Raw genomic sequence first — 18,996 nt, 5'->3', positions numbered from 1 at the left:
CTGAAACATGTCTGCATCACATTTTATTGAAGTGTTTTAAACGCATCGCTTTTCCTTTCCCCTCCCTTTTCTTTTCTCTTCTCTTCATTCCTGTTCTTTTCTTTTTCATTTTTCGACAAAACCGAATAAAACAAAGCAGTAAATCACATTAGTTGTTATGAATGTGACTGCTGCAAGTTGTGCTAGCAGCAGGTGAGCGCTGGTGTACCCAGGATGCAGAGCCATGCTCGCTGCTCGGTAGCTCAGCAGCCAGAGTGCGAGCAGAAAACAACAACAGGCTACTCTGCAAGGAAGGCAGCTGCATGGATAGCGACAACAACGAAGAGCAGGACCTCGTGTACGCCGTCATATTTACTTAAAACAAAATGCATTTTATATTCATAATGCAAGGAACTCGGTGTTTATGTGAGCTGTGCTGATTTCGATCCGTTACTTTGAGGGGAAAGTGTTTGTAAAGTAGCTGGCTAGCAGGCTAGCTCCCCGCGTCTTCTCTATGGTTGAGTATCTTCCGGCAGCAGCGGCGGCAGCAGCGGTGCCATGAACAGCGGACTTCCACCTTCCGCTGCTCCGCTCGGGGGTGCCGGGATACCCAGTGTCAAGGTGAAGTTTTGCCGATACTACGCAAAAGACAAAACCTGCTTTTACGGAGATGAGTGCCAGTTCCTGCACGAGGATCCCTCCATGGGAAGCATGTCGCTGCACGGAGGTGGCGGCAGCCCCGTCCCGCTGCCCATGGCCGGAGGTGGCGGGACGCCAGCGGGGTATTCCCTCGGTGGTACGGCGACGGTCTGCCCAGGCGGTGGAGGGACCGGAGTGTCCAAGAAAAGCGAAGCACTAGGGCCTGCAGGCACGGCTTTAGAGGGGCAGCTGCTAACCAGTGAGTAAACTAAGCAAAGCAACACACGGGTGGTCTGATTGAGTCAGACTTTTCCAAAGGGCCTTCCGGGTCTGTGTTCAAATTTAGTCCGAGGATTCAGTTGGGCCTTTTTACTTCACAACAGCGTGCTTGACATTTAATTTGCACATAGAAACCCTTTACTATGTACATAGCTGCTTCTGTATTATTTGGCAGTGTTGTGAAAAGTTCTGACTTCATGCTGTGATCGCTGGCTCCGTTATTACAGGCTTTAGAAAAGGTATACTTCTGGAGCTCAGAGTGAGGCCTGTTGTTTTTGTATGACAGCTGGGTGGGCTAGTTAGCATTAGCTAAGCTAGCTGCCTTGATTGTTTTTCAAACTTTGTTCACTTCTGGCTTCGGTTCCAATGTGTAAATAAATGTTAGTACTTGCGATATTAGTTATTATTCAGTTTTTTAAAAGTTAGGCGCATTTATAGATTATAAAACTGCCTTACGTTTGCCATCATTAGCATGGCAGTGCTATCTGTCATTGTTTTTGCTCTCTGGTGGCCCCTTTTCTCGGGGTAAACATTGTAATTAACGCCTATTTAAACGTTTCGGTGTGCAGTAGTTACTGTGTAGGTAGGCTTACACTTAAGGACGCGGAAATAAGTAACCCCCAGTAATAATAACTTTTTAGACATCTACTGCATATCGCCTTGTGGCTGTCTCCGAAAGAGTCTGCAGTGTTTACATGCTTTATAATTAGCCCTGTAATTGGGTAATTACACATTCTCATAGTAATCACTGCTGGGACCTCTGCGCAGAAGTAACCACATGTTACATTAATCTGGTTTCAGTCAGTATTGACTCTATTTTATGTTTTGTCATCCACAGTCCCAGGGATGGAGGGTCCTGCCCTTAGCGACGCCAATCTCACCAACTCTTATTTCAGCAGCAGCTTCATTGGTGTCAATGGGTTTGGAAGCCCTGCAGAGTCGAAATATACAATGATGCAGGTACAAGATATATGTCAAGATATATGTTTTATATCAATAAAACAACATATTGACACACCCAGCTTTAAAAAAAAAAATCAACTGAAGGTGTTTAAGACACTAAAGGCTCTTGATGTTTTTTGTTGGGGCTATTTAGTTTATGGAGCTGCTACTAGAGGCGACTAAACCACATTTATAGACACCTCCGGTGTCAGCTGAGGATACCAAACAGAGTTAAACTACTTGTGACTCTACTACAACACTTATTATCATATCCAGTAAGTTAGTGTTTTAATAAATTCTGAGATCAGAAATTTTCCCAATTATCCTGGATTACTTGGATTAAGAAATACCCACAAAGAAAATAATAAAAAAGGCAACAATACAAATATAAACTCTTTTTACCGTTTTGAGATTTTCTTTAACAGAATTTATTTAAGTTTAGAAACCGAGAATCCTGTACCTTTCAAAAGTGTTAATATCCGTGGACCTTTCTCAAACTTTTGCAGAAATCACCCACATGCTTCAGGATACCTTGCTGTAATTCCTGGTCTCTTAAATGAACACACAGTAATGCAGAATTGTGAAGCAAAGGGAGAACTCATATAAGATTTTGTTTAAAAATGTACAGATTCAAAAGAAAACAACACAACAATTTTCTGTGTAGAAACTTGCATTGCAGAGGACTTCTGAAAAATCTCAGCAAACTTTCCATCCAGAAGACGTACATTTCCTCTGGTGCCTCATTGTGTTTTCACATGTTTCCAGTTCCATTTTGAAATTGCCCTCTGTTTCCCATTTGTCCTTTGTAGACAGTGCATTTTCCGCTTCAGATCTTTTAAGCTCTCTGTATTTCAGAAATGTATCTAATTCATGAAGTTGATTTATAAGGCAAACCTCCAGAACACCTGACACATCTCCCTCTTTATCGTTCTGCATGTCTACTTTCCAAGAATCTACAGAAATTCTTAATTTCTTCTTGGTATCGTTTCAGACAAATACAAAACTTATGGTTTGACTACCTCTAACCTTTGGACTCTTTAATTGGCGCATTATATTCTGTGCTGTCAAATCTGACTTTATTTTATCAGGATTGGGGTCGTTGTTTAGGTTTTCAATATTGGGAACTTATTATCTTGGTTGAGATGAGAATGGTAAGGTCAATATCACGTTACCGTGTATGTTTCTGCAAAAATAAAAATTAATTAGAATTTTCCTTCTGCGTCACAATTTGTGATGATCCATCACAAAAAATCCCAACCAAATATGAAGGCTGAGATCATGAAATGAGTAAGTGTAAAAGTCTTTAATGGGTATTATGTTTTTGAAAGGCAAAACATAACAGATGATGTCATGATTATTGAACTAAGGTTAAAAAAAAGCTTACTAAAAGCAGACGTGCCCTTATGATTCCTACGGCAATTATGTCGCAGTTAGTTGCTTTTAGGTGTGTCTTAACTAAAGGACTAATGAGATCAGGGAGGTTCCTTAAGCAAACAATTGATGCACTCTCTAAATCTAGAAAGACATACATTTTTACCCAGGTCAGTTGAAGTTAATAATTTTGCTTTGGGGAAAACTGCAAAAATCTTTCTAGGCATGGTTGAAGTCGGATACTAGTAAGAGAGGTTGCCATAAAGTAATCTTGCATCTTGCATTCTACTCAGCAGGTATGTTGAATCTAAAAAAAGAAACAATCAAGAAAGTAATATTAGAAAAAAAAAAAAATGAAAAAGTGTTCTTTGTTTTTAAAATGGTTGCCAAGAAAAAATGTCACTTCCCTCTTTAAAAAATAAAAAAAGTCTCACCAGACCACAAGACTTTCTCAATGATAATCCCTTGGTGATATTTAATATCAAAACAGTGAAGTAATTGGGTCAAAATTCCTCTGCAACAATTTCACAGAAATGTTTTCTAAACTTTGAATGTTCTTGTCAGCTCCTGATTTTAGAATAGAAATGGAAGTGAAACATAAAGGCAGCAGGTTAAAAAAACGTGTGGCTGAATAGAACAACCTAAAAAATGTACAAAAAATATATTTGTGCACGAATACAAAAACATCTTTCGCTTTAGTTAAACTTTTATACAAATTCAATTCAATAGCAGTTATGTCATTAACAGAAAGAGGTTTTATGTTTCGTTTACTTAATTTTAAGGCTTTACTAGAAACACCTAATGTTTTTGTTTAACCTTAGAAAAGTATGAAAGTATATGTGCATATTTTTTTACATGACAGTGTAATAAAATATCTTAACTACAGATTGTTGCTATAATAAACACTTATCAAGCGGGTTTACCTCTATTCTAAAAACGTTTGTTACATTTGTACGTTACAACAGAAATATTGCTTTACACAGAGTTACAAATAAATGGTTTGCATGTATTATACATTAATTGAAACCGGTTAGTATTTAGGATTCACGATGCACATAAATGTGGGTTATACAAATATTTTTTGTTGTTTTGACAATTGTTTTTGTTTTTAGCGAATGACTACAAGCAGCAGCTCTCCCAGTCTTCTCAATGATAGTGCCAAGAATTTCAGCCACAGCACTCATGGTAAGACTCCCTCACAAAGTTCCTGCAAAGTATGGAAATATGTGGAATTTACTTTTGTCATTTTTAGGTATGGAGAAACATTCATGACTTTATAAATTTATACTTTTCGACCAATTGTGTGTAAGAGTTTTAAGAAGATGACAAAACATGAAAATGACTAAACCAGTTTGAGATTTTGGTATTGTAATTGATGCCTGCATCAAAATGAGCTCTAGAGCACATTGTCTTTGGGGCAAACTTTAGGTTTTTATATCTGAATATAAAGGAAATATTTGGTTATCCTGTCAAGATAGCTTAACAGAAAGTATTTTCCAGATATTGACATAATGAAACGTGTCACAACAAAACAAGTGAAAAGTACTTGGTGTTTTGAGTTAATGCAATCATTGAAGATTTATCTGAACAAACCAGCAAGTGCTCTCATGCTTTCAAAATGCGATGAAAATAAATTTCTCTGAATAACTGATAATAGTCACAATGATGTAATCTTTTGCTTCATCTTCTATATCCAGCTTGCAGTTTAACAGTTTAGCGTCGTCTTTTTTTTTTGTTGAGTTCCTGTCTGCAAATTGCCAGTAATGAGCCTTTATGGGTATCTTGGATGTCTGTGCCTTTGGCCATGAAAGCTGGTCTAAAACGTATAGGCTCCCTGAACAGACTAGATAACATTTGTCTTGAGAGGATTGAAAGCGCCTCTGCTCAGCTTGTAATTCTTGATCCCTGACAGATCCAGTAAACTCCTCGACTTCGTCACTGTTCAGTGATTTTGGTGCTCTTAGCATTTCCCAGAGGAGAAAGGTGAGAAAACGAAGCTGTGCTTTTATATGAAGCGGTTCTTGGAGCCAGAGCCTCACATCGTCTCTATTTTTGTTCATGTAATTTTTCTATATTTGACTCATGCCAATAGGCTCCTAACCCCACTGCGAGTGAGTTCATCCCTAAGGGCGCTCCGCGAATGGCTGCCATGACGCAGTCTGCAGTTCAGCCCTTCCCTTCTCCGCTCTTTGCTCATCCTGGTCTCGGTGGCTCCACAGCTGCTTTGGCACCAGGTACTGGCGAGGGTCTATTTCTCTTAAATACCTTATGTGTAATTTTATTATTTGACCTGCATGTAAACGTCCTTAAACTGTGACTATTCTACCTGTTTTGGCCAGTATTTCATAAGCATTGTATTTTTTTTTTAGGCATGTCTTTGTCTGCTGGGTCATCTCCTCTGCACTCCCCAAAGATCACACCTCACACCTCACCTGCCCCTCGTCGACGGAGTCACACCCCGAACCCCGCTAACTACATGGTGCCCACCACTGCGGCCGACCAGGGCGCCCACATCATTCAGAAAGAGACCGTAGGGGGGACAACGTACTTCTACACAGATAACACCCCAGTACCAATGGCAGGGATGGTACGAAAAGCACAACGCACGCTGAAATACAACTGAAGTTTTAAGCAATCTCAAAAACGCAACATCACACATTAAAAGTCTCAAGCTCTGTTTTTCTGACACTTTGTTTCATTTTGCTATGCAGATTATGGTAAACTTGCATCTGTAGTTATGGTCTACTAGGTTTTAAAGCGTTTGTTCTTTAATAATCTTACAGTTTGACACTTAATGCAGACAAAGTTTTGTTTCCTCCTTCTTTCACATCTCCTTAGAGGTCCATATTGGAAAAAACCCCAACAAAGTTTGTATCATCTGCATGGTTTTCATTTCTTAATAAATGGGAAGCTGGTCTGTTTGGTTTCTTGCAGGTGTTTCCTACCTTCCATATCTACCCCCCCACTGCCCCCCATGTGGCTTACATGCAGCCGAAAGCCAATGCCCCGTCCTTCTTCATGGCTGATGAGCTCCGACAGGTATCAATTGCTAAGTTGTCCTCCTCGCAGTTTCACCAAGCAGCATCTGTCTTCTGTTTTGTGTTGGAGATCTTTGGTGAAAATCCCCGTTTTGTTTCAACAATCAGGAGCTGATTCACAGGCACCTGATAACCATGGCCCAAATCGACCACTCAGAGAACCCAGGTAGACTGTCTCTTTGCTGGTGGTTGCTAAAACATGATGAATCACAGTTTTGTTCCCCTATTCTAAAATATGCAATCAACGATTCAAAGGATTCAAATATGACTGTTCTTCAATATTTTATTTCTAATTGCTGCACCTTAAAAAGTATTTAACTTTTTCATGTTTGTCTTGCTTTGACCACAAATCTTGATGTATTTTTCTTTTTGTACTTTATGAGCTAGAGCCACACCAAGAAGTGTATATCCAAACTGAAAGGAAAAGGCACATTTATAGATCTCTGAAATGGTTCCTGGTAAAAATCTGAGGATTTAGGCTTAGGGTGCATTCATACCAACCTGGTTTAGTCCACTTTAATCAAACAGTTTGATGTCTGATGTGGACCAAGTGGCAAACTCTGGTCTACCTAAAAACCTAGGTCTTGGTTCAGTTGAAGTGAACCATGTTGTGGTTCCAATTCATTTGTAAATGCCAAGTGGGCCGGAGATCGCTCCAAAAGCAGGAAACGGACTATGTTTGTGAGCAAACAACATCATGAGGACCAAGGAACACAGCATGGAGATTAAGGACATAATTCAGGGACGTTTATAGCATGGTCATGGTATAAAAAAATAAACTCAGCTTCAAATTTCTCAAAGAACTCTTTTAAGTCATTTTTAAAAAATATGAAATGAATCTTGAAAACATAATACATGGCCATCCACCTTAACGAAAAGGTTGATTGGTGTGATAGAAAGATAGAAGGACGACGTCCCTAAACATACAACCTGAACTATGATCGAAGGGTCTGGAACCGGAAAAATCAAAACCATCTAACATTATTCTTTAACCATCTTAATAAGTCACTTTGTACTGATCTAATCACTTACAATCTGGATGAAATACATTGAAGTCTGATTTTAATGTGACAAAACGTGACGTTCAAGGGAATGTTTTTTAGCATTACTGTGTGTCTGTACGTGTGTAATCAGTGTCCTGATTTCTTTTGGTAACTGCTTTCTTTAGAAGTACCGTCTGAAGTGGACAGCTACCACAGCCTGTTTCCCCTCGAGCCTCTCCCCCCGCCGAACCGCATGCAGAAAACCAGCAATTTCAGCTACATCACCTCCTGCTACAAGGCGGTCAACAGCAAGGATGACCTGCCATACTGCCTGAGGAGGATACAAGGTAATAAATGTGTAAACTTTACACAGAACGTGAAGCACTGACAGAATATTTACAAAGATCTTTTTTTGTTTTTTTAAATATGAGTAACTCATGATAATCTTTTCATAAAGTGCCCCCCATATATCAAGCATGAAGCTATAAGCCATAAACTGCTGGAGTTTCTTCTCTTTCTTTACAATAACAGACTCTCTTCATGTAGGTGTGCTGTCACACATTTGTTAACACATGTTAAATGTCTTGTTTTTTTCTTGTTTTTCAACCGACCAGGTTTCCGCCTTGTTAATACAAAGTGTATGATGCTGGTCGACATGTGGAAGAAGATTCAGCACTCGAACACGGTGACACTTAGAGAGGTCTTCACCACAAAGGCCTTTGGAGACCACTGTGAGTGTGTGCTATTATTATTTTACAGTACACATCTTGTCTCTGTATGTTTACCTTTTTTATAATAGTTTTTGTGAACGTGTTTCAGGCTGATGTTGATTGTGGTCATAAATGTGGAGCTCTGTTGTAAAATTCAGCGGTTATGTGTTTTCAGGTCAGCTGAAGTACTTTATTTATCTAGTTCTCTTGTTATTATTGGCTTCTTACTTTTGTGCTCCCCACTTTTCTTTTTGTCTCCCCAGCATTGGTCTTCTCATACGACTTCCATGCAGGTGCAGAAACGATGTTCAGCAGGCATTTTAATGACCCAGCGGCAGACTCATACTTCACAAAGAGGAAGTGGGGTGAGTTTATGTTTTTTTCATATATTTTTTCTCTTTTCTCTGAAATAGAATCGGCTACACCTCAGGTGCCACTCATCATCGCTCAGTTTCACACATTCAGCTTTTGTTGACTTGTTTGATAATGAGGTAATTGTCATGGATCTATTTAGATGCGTTTTTTGTTGGAGGTGTTGCATCTAGACGCGCTCCTATCACACATGTATGTAATGTTTTATAAATTATGTACTGAATCACAGGAAATGTGGTCTAATTTGAGTCTTAAAGGGACAGTTTAGATGTGACGTTTTTATCTCTGGTGGACAGATTGTGAAAAAGTATATAAATTCTCAGCAGGGGAAGGTAAACAGCTTGTCCAGTGTTTGAATAATAAGTTAAGATTTTTGCTTCCAAAAAAACTCAAAACAAACATAGTTAACATTGAAGGTGTTTACTCAGCTAAAGAACGGCCGTGCAACTCTGCACGATTGATTGAGGCTCCTGATTGCATTATCCACTTCCACTATTTTCTCTGAAACGATTTGAGCAAGGCAGCTTGATGCAGCTGACAGTAAAAATGCAAGACAGCAATGCTGTCAATTCAGTAACAACAGCCACTGTTGTTACTGAATGAAGGACAGGTTGGCTATTCTCAGACCTGGTGAGGCGTTTGAAATTAAAGTCAGAAGACGCTCCAGAAAGTAGCGACTCTATGACAGCGTGTTGGCTTTTACATTCATGTTCTTGAGATGTCAGAAGATTACAGAAAGCCTACAGTATTGCATCAAAGTAACATTGTTGCATGCTTTTAAAGATCTAATTATGTTTGTCTTGACTCGGAAGTGGTGGCTGGTAAGGTAAACATCTACTTACTGTAAAGGCAATAAATAGAAACTGTGATCTTATGCTAATTTAGGATGCTTTGTAATATTAGTTAAAGCCTGTTTTCCCTGCACAACTTGGTAACACTGATTTCTGTTGCACCCAGTGTGACATCTCTTCTGGTCCTAATATTTAAATTATTAGAGATGCAACATATCTCAAATTGTACACGTCATTGCTATATTAATGTGTGCAAAGCACAATGGCAAGGAACTGATTAAATGGATTACTTTCTAGTAATAATTTGATTATTTTCTAGTGCCATAGAAGCACATTGTAATAATAATTTTGGTCTCTTGGAACATTTCCACTTCTCTCGATGTCCACAGTTTATTAGTAATCTGTCATGACAGAAAAATTAACAAAGGTTTCATTATAGTTCTAATAAATTAGTGTAATAATCTAACACAGAAAAGAAAATCTGAGCTTTGTATCTCATACATTTGGTTGCATATCACTTTTATTTATTGACCATGTGAGATGGCACATTTCTGTGTTTGAGGTGTACCAAAAAAAAAAAACCCCAAACAAAATAAAAATATATAATTGAAGATCATAACGTCAACTTAATTTTGCGTGTAGTAGTTTCATTCTGAGAAAATCATTAAAAATGTTGCGGTATAAACAGCTGCTAGCCATTCACCACTCTGAGGCATTTCTTCACATTTCTAGTGACTCATTGTAGCTAACGCTTCTCTCTACCACAGGTAAGGGAGCTGTTACTGATAATATTGCCACTGAACTTTGTCATAAAACCCAAACGATCTCTTTGAGGGAGCTGTTTGTAGTTCCAGTTTGACAGTTGGCTGCCAAGTTTCTTTTAAAGATGACTTGTGGATCTGGAGGAAACTGTGGCTGAAAGTGATCCCAGGCAGGCACTGTTGATCAGACTGCCTACAGGAATGACTGATGGGAGGAAGCAAAACCACGCTCACATAGCTCTAGTCCGCGGCAAAAACTGATAAGAATCCTCTATGCGCAGTCTGACACAAGGAGAAAATGTTAAAAATAACTCCCAGCATGAAGTGTAAAACTGCCCAACTCCTTTTCAGCCTTATGCATCACATGGTGATATTTCTTACAGTTCACACCCTTTCGCTTCCTCAGCTGCTGCCATTGCACACAGCTGCTGGCTAGATTTGAAAGAAAACCTTTCCATTGATAGGAAATAAAATAAATCATAATTTTCTGTTAAATATGTCTGCCTTTGTTCACACTTGGCTAAACTGGTAGCTGTTTGCAAGTAATAGCTTCGATAAAATGTTTACCCCTAAGATGAACCATTATTTTAACTTCAATTGATCAAAAATGTTTTTCTGTGTTTTTCTAACACCACTGATATTGTATCTGCCAGGCAGATCTGTTGAGGATTACAGCGGAAGCTGACAGTTTGAGGTTTAGTTCATCAGAAATGTCTACCTCAAAGACATCTGTATGATAAAGCTGTTTTTTTTGTTTTGTTTTTTTTTAAAAACTTGCGCAGGGCAACACGAACCTCCGCCGCCACGGCAGCATGCAGGCCTTCTGCCGGAGTCGCTTATCTGGGCCTACATCGTCCAGCTAAGCTCGGCCTTGCGGACCATCCACACGGCTGGTCTTGCCTGTCGGGTCATGGACCCCAGCAAGATACTCATCACTGGTAAAACCAGGTACAGGATAGTTTCAGTCTACATCAAACGTCCGCTTGTGTTATTATTAAAGCCCGGTTCTGCTCATCTTAAATGGCTTTTAACCCAGCTGCACCAGTTATGTTATTTGAAGTCAGGCTTCCCGTAAAGTCATATGCTAAACAGAGATGCTTACTTTTGACTTCCTTTTTTAAATCAACAAGTCATGTCAATTACTCGACACAAGACACGCAGGCAAACTAATGAAGGTCTCTTATCTGAAGGTTACGGGTGAACTGTGTTGGGGTGTTTGATGTCTTAACGTTTGACAACAGTCAGACCAATCATCTTGCCCTGATGCCGCAGTACCAGGTACTTATGCAATAACCGGGTTTTCCCCGCGATATACCCAACATCCGGGTTTTGTGTTGCAGAATTGAAGTGTCACGCTGTGCCAACATTAATGTATTTGTGTGTCTTTGCCATGCAGCAAGCAGATCTAGTTTCTCTGGGCAAGGTGGTGCTGGCTTTGGCCTGTAATTCGCTGGCTGGAATCCAGAGGGAGAACCTGCAGAAGGCCATGGAGCTGGTTTCTATAAACTACTCTTCAGACCTCAAGAACCTTATTCTGTAAGAGGGTGTACATGAATACTGTAGGTCACAAGAAAACACTTTTAGAGATGCTTCCAAACAATTACCACTGCAGGAAAAAAAAACAAGCATAGAAATCAGTTGGAATAAAAAGAAAAATATTTCTAAGAAGCAATGTTTTTGTACAGTTTTCATGTTTAGGTTCAAAGAAGAACCCATGCCTGAGAGTCTCGCATCAGGAAACAGAAACTTTGCCATACTTTCATAAATGAACCACAGTCTTCTATTGACCATTGAATCTAAAGCAAAGTAAAAGTCTTTAATCATATATAGTCTTCTATATAGTCTTCTTTTTTTAGCTTCTATCCTAGAAGTAAAAAAAAAAAATTGGAGTTTGGCTGGGGAATCACTTTCTAACAAGAAACTACCCTAAACGCAGCTCTGGAGCTAATACGGAAAACTTTAGATCAAAGGATAAGAACGGCTCAGTCAAAGTCCTGACTTTACTACAACTGAGAATCTGTTGTAAAACAGAAATTGATGTAACAAATGCTTTTCATACTATTCTCGTCAGATTGGGCCATTTTGGAAAGACGAATTAGCCACAGTTTCAGTCTGCAAACATCTGGTGCAGACATAACCCAAAACTCTTTGAGCTGCTGCTCAAATACCCACCACCGTTTTAAGATTTTTACTTAAGAAAATAACCTTTACAAATCACCTAGTTTTGAAAAAGAAATGTCTGGTCTTCTCAAACAATAACTTTAAGGATAAAACAAAGTAGGTAAATCATGGCTTACTTAAATGTTTTAGAACTTTTAGTCTGCAATGAGTGAATTTGAATAAAATTATAATATGAAGCAGTTATTGTAGAAATGTATAGGCGTAACGCTGTGGGAGTTGTGGAAACCCAAGTGTCATGTTCTGTTCTTCTGCATTTTGAAGAGGAGAACAATATGTTCACATAAATTTTGCCTAATTACAGAGTGCATTAAGGTCAACATTTATTTCCTCTGTCCTGCTGGAATATTAAAACGAATAATAAAAACCCTGTTTGTATTGAACCATTACAGTGAAATACCTCCTAATTTTCATTTTGCCATGTTTTGTTTGAGGTACCAGATGTCTTTAACAGAGTAATGACTCATCACACAAATGTGTAAAAATAATGTTTGATATATGTAAATTTAAATATTCAGAGAACAGAGCGCATCTAATTTTCGGGGTAACGGCATTGACCTGCTTTCCTATAATCACAGGTATCTTCTGACTGATCAGTCTCGGCTGCGCAGCGTCAATGACATCATGCCAATGATTGGAGCACGATTCTACACACAACTCGATGCATCGCAGATGAGAAATGATGTCATCGAAGAGGACCTTGCCAAGGTAACATGAAACTTGATGAATAGATGATATTTGCTATGCAAGAAAAGAGCTTAATAAGCAAAGAGGGAAGTTGTGCGAATACAAGATGTATAGTTTATTAAAATGTTTTGACGTCTTTGCTAAAAGTTAGTTTCCTCTTGGTGTGAATGTGTGAAATAACTGCCCTCAAACTTTTGCATGTTTCTCCCCCTTCATGCCTCAAGTTCCTCTTCCCTTCCTGGACTCTGGTTTAATACATCAACCCAGCTTCTTTGTGTTCTCTAAACTACAATTGTGCATTTTGGTTTATGGCTTTGCTTCAACCATGTTAAAGGTTTATTGAGCAGATATGTGGAGTTTTGCACATTTAAGCACCCCTCTTTGTGTATGTAATTTGTTGCGGCTACTACTGCTGAAACCTGCTTGTAATCTGCAGGTTTCTATAATGGCGGGGAGGGTTTCCTGTTTATCGGCTCAACTTTGTTAGCTCAATGTCGTCTCCTATAAAACTAGGTGTACTGTTTATTTGCCTTGGGAGGGCTTTTGTTAAAAGTCTTTGGTGTTGAAAACATCAGAAGTGTATTGTTTTGATGAATACAACTCTTGCATAGAGAAGGAGATAAGTCATTTCCTAATTTATTAGCAATTTTGCATTTACATCACAGCAAGATTTTAATTTGCTGTGGTGCTTTAAAGTTCAGTAAACCTCACAGTCTTGATTAATTGATTCAGTCCAAAGGAAAAAGAGCAAAAACATTGTTTGAAGGAAAACCATCCACGTTTTTAAATATGGAAATGGAAATTTTAGCAAATTAGCATTAAAGTTAAGGTTTTGCTCATGCAGCTCCCACAGTTTTATTGCTCAGTTCAGCTGAGTTGAAAATTTGGGTGGTTTCTGTCAGAAGGACACTTCACACCAATCGCGTTTTGAGCGTCAGGCGTGTCTGGTTTACATTTAATTTCTATGTGGAGCGCGTTGAACGCTCCAAACGATTCAAATCACGCCATAGATGTAAGCCGTAGCTCCTTTGAAAAACCTCTTCATGTGCCACATATATGTCTTGTGTCTTGGATAAAAACCTTTTGTGATTGGAAAAATAAGTTTTTAGTCATGGCAGCAAATATTTTTAGCACATTTAACTTTCTTTCCACTGAGTTTTCAGAGGTGATAAATTTTGTTTAAAACTGCTCTAACATAATTAAGAAAGACTCAAAACATTCAGGAGCTATAACATAAAAAATGAACATGTGGTTTTCTTATATATCCATGGAAGTTGTAGATTGCTTGCATGCATCAATACCAACAACTCGCTGGGGCTCACATGCCTCTCTTTACTTCTGTTCTTTACAAATTGTGTTTTGTGGGGCATTGCAACACTGCTGTTGTGTTACTCTTGAAGCTGTGGTTGGGATTGTATCAGTTTTTAAGGTTGGTTGTTTTTGTGAAGCTTTTAAAAACAGAGTAACACGAAAGTTTGCATAATTCTCAGAACTTATTGGCTAATTGGGACCATTGATCTAATATCTGTATTTTCCTGTATTCTTTTTAGTTTCACATCTGTTAATTGCAATACACTGGCTATGCCAATTATGTCATGAAGTTTTCAGGCAACTTATTCTTGAAAATAATAATAATTTATTGCACATGTGTTTCACAAAACTACTCATAACCACTAAATATTTTAGCTCTTCATGACTTTATAACAAAAAAACCCCAACTATTTTCTTGATGTGGTACCACAACACAAAGTAGAGTGTAATTGTAAAGTGAAAAAGTACAAAAATCTTGTACTCCACAAGGTGGATTTTTAGATTAAATAAGTAACCAAAGGAAACGTAACCTTTTGAACTAGATATAAACATATCAGTGCTTCTCACCCTACACCACACTATCATCATGGTGAAACCTGGTGGTGTCAGCATCTTATTTGCATCTTTAACAAACAGCAGTCTTAACCTTCGATTTTAAAACAGCTTATGAAGGCCCGGATCTGCACCGATGGAAACTCAAGCTGAGCATTAAGGGAAAAACACAGTTTTCATTCTGCATAATTAACCTGCATCAAAACTACTCTGTCATTCTGTTTGTTTTCTGGGTTTTGAAATGAGGCTACATGGATTATTAAGTATGTTGCGGTGACTTCTGCTCCGTTTTTAGTAAAAAGGAAGTATCTTGTGGGAGCTGCTAGAAACAGGCACTTTACACCTTGTTTGGACAGAAAGTCAAACGATAAGACTTTCAGTTTCTGGGAACATTTCAGTTTTTTTAGGACCTTCACGTGCTTTCTTCATGAAGACCACAAATATTTATTCATACGTTGTTCTCTCTTAGTGCGGTTATTCCTCACTTGGTGCTCCAGCATTGCTCACTGTGCAACCACAAGCAAAAGTATAATTTACTTGTAAATGTGGAGTAGTTCTTGTTTTTAGTGGCATACATTTAAATTTATTAAATCAGAAGACAATCTAATTAGTTCACTGGATTTCTCCATTTTTATTAACAACCGTTTTGTTTAATAATTTTCAAAAATGTTGTTTATGTTAAAACTTGACATTCAATAATTGTTTGTAACGCTGTCGACTAATGGAGAACGTCTGGTTTTGGTTTTCAGGAGGTGCAGAATGGTCGCCTTTTCCGCCTGCTTGCCAAACTGGGAACCATCAACGAGCGGCCAGAGTAAGGATCATGTCCTCTTTCTGGATGAGGTTGAACCTCTTGGTGTCTATTTTCTTTCTGCTCCGTAATCTTGTGCTGTGTAATCAGGTTTCAGAAAGACCCGGCGTGGTCGGAGACCGGCGACCGCTACCTGCTGAAGCTTTTCCGGGATCATCTGTTCCACCAGGTGACGGAGGCGGGGACGCCGTGGATTGACCTCAGCCACATTGTCTCCTGCCTCAACAAAGTCAGTGAAAACTTCTCTTTTGTAACTCAGCAGCTGAATATGTTGTCATTTGTGTTGTTAATTCAACGGTGGTTAAGTGTGTCTCTAAGTTACCAATCAATCTCATGATCTTGTTATGTGGAGATAATGAAAGTGTTACTAAAACAGTTTAAGATATTGAAATCTGAGGTCAAATTTGTTCTAGATCTCAATATTTCTAATTTACAAATCTAAATAAAATCAAGTCAGATTTCAGTTCAGTCACATAAATTCGGATTCCATTAATATTAAACTGGTAGAATGTTTTTTTGTCCAGTCCTCTAATCTTGAAATAACGAGGGAATTATCGCTCCAAAATAAGCTTGAGGCATTTTCCTTATATGACAAAACAAAATAAGATTTAAGGTCTTGTCTCTAAGATAAAAAAATAAAACAAAAAGGCCAAACCAGACTTGAGACTTCTTTTTTCTTAATGGTGAGAAAGACAGACTTGCTACAAATTAAACTACGCAGTCTTGACACAGTAATAGAACGAGTCGCTTCAGATCTTTTTTTTTAAGATGGTGCGATAACATGTCTGGATAGTGTGTAAAAATAAATGTGTATTCATGACATGTTGACATTTAGCTTTACAAAATTGGCTTTGTGCACAGCTTGAGGTTTCAGTGTACAGATGATACTGATGCTAAACCCAAAACATGAATTCAAGAGAGGAAAAAAATATTCTGCTAATGTCGAAAAAATGCAATTTCACAATTGCCGTGTTTCCATTAAATAAGAAACGCAATTAAAGCCTACAAGCAGGAGCAGAAGACTGGAAAAAAATGACTTTTTTAGTCAAACACTATTTTTACTTGATTTTCTTTGACAAAAATCACAAAGCTCGCCGTTTTACTTCTTTGCTCCTACATAGCGAACAAGTGTGTGAATCTTACACACACTTCTAAATGGCTACTTCTAAATTCTGAAATATGAAATGGAAATCTTGTTGTTCCTCTTATTTAACCATATTAAATAACCATATTATGGTTAACCATATTTAACCACATCTCAGGCTGTTTACACCAATATTTAATGTACTTGACAAAATGACACTTGCAGGTCAATGTTTGTCTGAACATAGAAGTACTCATGGGTTCTCGCCGAATGTTCTGCATGTGTCTGTTCAGTCCCTGAGCACAGATCACGTGTCGGCTCCTGTCATGCTTGGTGTTACTTAGCGTGTGTGTGTGTGTGTGTGTGTCCAGCTGGACGCAGGTGTTCCTGAGAAGATCAGCTTGGTGTCCCGGGATGAGAAAAGCGTCCTGGTGGTCACTTATTCGGACCTGAAGCGCTGCTTCGACAGCACCTTCCAGGAGCTGCAGGCCGCAGCCGCTGGCTCTCTGTAGCGCCCCCTATTGGGCCCAGACCTGTAGCACACCATTGTACTACAGCGGAGAGGACCAGGCTCTCAGACATCAGCACAGCGAAGGCAGCGAGGCGGGGCTTCGTGAACCTCAGTCACATACACTGATTCCTGTCCACCAGGAACCATTTTTGTAAAGCATATATATATTTTTTTTGTGGCTGAAAATTGAAAAAAACAACAAAAAAGAGGAAAATAAGACTAACATGGAAGCTGTGATGAATGACATTTTAAAAAAAAAAAATTGGGGGAACAAAACGAGAAACATTTTTTTCCTGCTTTTATTGTTTATTTCTACAGCTGGGGATGTTTTTTCTTTTTTTTGTTTGTTTTTCTTCTTGTAGAGGAGGATGCACTAAGATTTTAATTTTTGTTATTTTTTGAAATTGTGAGTGGCCTCCTGGGTGCACAGAGAGCTAAAGGCCACACACACGGACACAGAAACATCCCTCTCTGCCGGTTGGAGACCACACCCCTTCATTCTGACGCACTCAGAGACGGGACGCTTCACTCGAGGCTTCCGGTGCGACGGGCCAGCCCAGCTCAGCCTCGACTGCTGGTTCCCTTTTTGAAAGGACTAACCACTTGGGAAGCTGGGAAGGGTTGTGAAACTGGGGGTAAGGGGGGGAATGGATTTCAGATGTTTTTCTACAGCAGAACGTAAGGCTCATACTCTTGGGTGGGTGGGCAGACGTAGGTTTGCTCGGGACCAGCATCTGAGGAAGACGTGTCTTTTCCTGAGGCTCAAATGTTACATATGCAGCAGCCACCTTGTGGTTATCGGACTTTGCTGTGGTTGTTTCGGGTCAGCGAGCCACAGCTGCCTCTTCGTGGAATGTCCTTAATTTGTCTCCCTCCTTTGGTCTCCTCACCCCCCAGTGTCCCTGATTTCTGTCTTTATCTTCCTTATTTTTTGTGCTATAATCCCAAACTTCACTTCCCTCGGCTGGGGGGTGGGGTGTCTACGTTTTGGAAGAAAATTGATACTTTGCGACTTTTTAACCAGCTGCTTTTTCTCTCTGCTCAGCTGTTGTGCAAGATTGCACAGGAGGCCAATCAGGTTTTGCCTCACTGTTGCTCTTTAATACTCTGTGGACCAATTCCAGCTGGGGTTTTAGGTGAAAGGAGGGGAAGGAGGATGGGAGTGTGGGGGACACACACCGACTTTTAGTTTTATTTGACTTTTTTAGGATCATGAGATACGAACAGGCTGGAGATGCAGCTTTCGCACTCGGATTTTCTCTCAGGATGACAAGCGGCCGGAGCCCCCTCCCTCCCTCCCTCCCAGCCCCGATGATTGAATGTCTTTGGCTGTCATTGGGCGGGACGTCTTCAGATGGAGGTTTTAGGTTGTTAAAAGTTTTGTTGATTGTCGGGATCATGCTGTCAGGCAGTTCATGTTGCCCCGAAGCGCAGATCTGTTTTCATTTTACTTTAATTGGGAGGTGAAAAAATGCTGTTGAAGTCTCATTTAAGACCAATGATTAGATTTTTTTACACCGTTGTCTTATTACACGATAGTCAGCGAACACAAATTACGCTACCAAATCATCTATTGTTGTCATTTTCCCTGAATATTAAGGAAAATATGAAATGATCTGTTCTTGGGGGCAACAGATGCACAGGGAACTGTGTTGGATCATGAACTACTTCCTCTGTTAGTGAAATCAATGAACGGAAAAGAATAAAACAAATTTGGTGAATGTGGTGCTTTAGAAATCCCTCACACATGCTTACAAATACACCCGAATACCTTTGGACTCAGCCAACATGATGTCAGTGTTTAATCACTGTACTCCACATTATACCACACTCCATTTACCTTTAGGGTCAACCCCCCATTTCCCCCAGTTCCCCCTACAGCAACACACCTACAGTCACCATCTTAGTATGTTTTATGGCCCTCTTGTGTTCTTGTCTCAAATTTTTTGCAATATTTGTGTGTACAGCAGTATTTTAATAAAGAATACCAAAACTGA

At 39.3% G+C, this 18,996-nt stretch overlaps 1 protein-coding gene across 1 annotated transcript; it reads left to right on the top strand.

Moving 5' to 3' along the window:
• Window positions 1-537: 537 nt before the first annotated feature.
• On the top strand, window positions 538-18,996 carry pan3 (poly(A) specific ribonuclease subunit PAN3). Its single transcript, XM_028005313.1, has 18 exons — window positions 538-877; window positions 1,736-1,857; window positions 4,323-4,395; window positions 5,123-5,193; window positions 5,303-5,444; window positions 5,580-5,797; window positions 6,145-6,249; window positions 6,357-6,414; window positions 7,417-7,578; window positions 7,846-7,962; window positions 8,205-8,306; window positions 10,648-10,813; window positions 11,056-11,143; window positions 11,262-11,401; window positions 12,622-12,751; window positions 15,343-15,407; window positions 15,495-15,633; window positions 16,860-18,996. The coding sequence occupies exons 1-18, from the start codon at window positions 538-540 to the stop codon at window positions 16,998-17,000; spliced, it is 2,379 nt and encodes a 792-aa protein (XP_027861114.1). The 3' UTR covers window positions 17,001-18,996.

This window comes from Xiphophorus couchianus, chromosome 21, assembly GCF_001444195.1.
Source record: "Xiphophorus couchianus chromosome 21, X_couchianus-1.0, whole genome shotgun sequence".
Taxonomy (NCBI): domain Eukaryota; kingdom Metazoa; phylum Chordata; class Actinopteri; order Cyprinodontiformes; family Poeciliidae; genus Xiphophorus; species Xiphophorus couchianus.
This window is presented reverse-complemented; position numbering and strand designations above follow the sequence as displayed.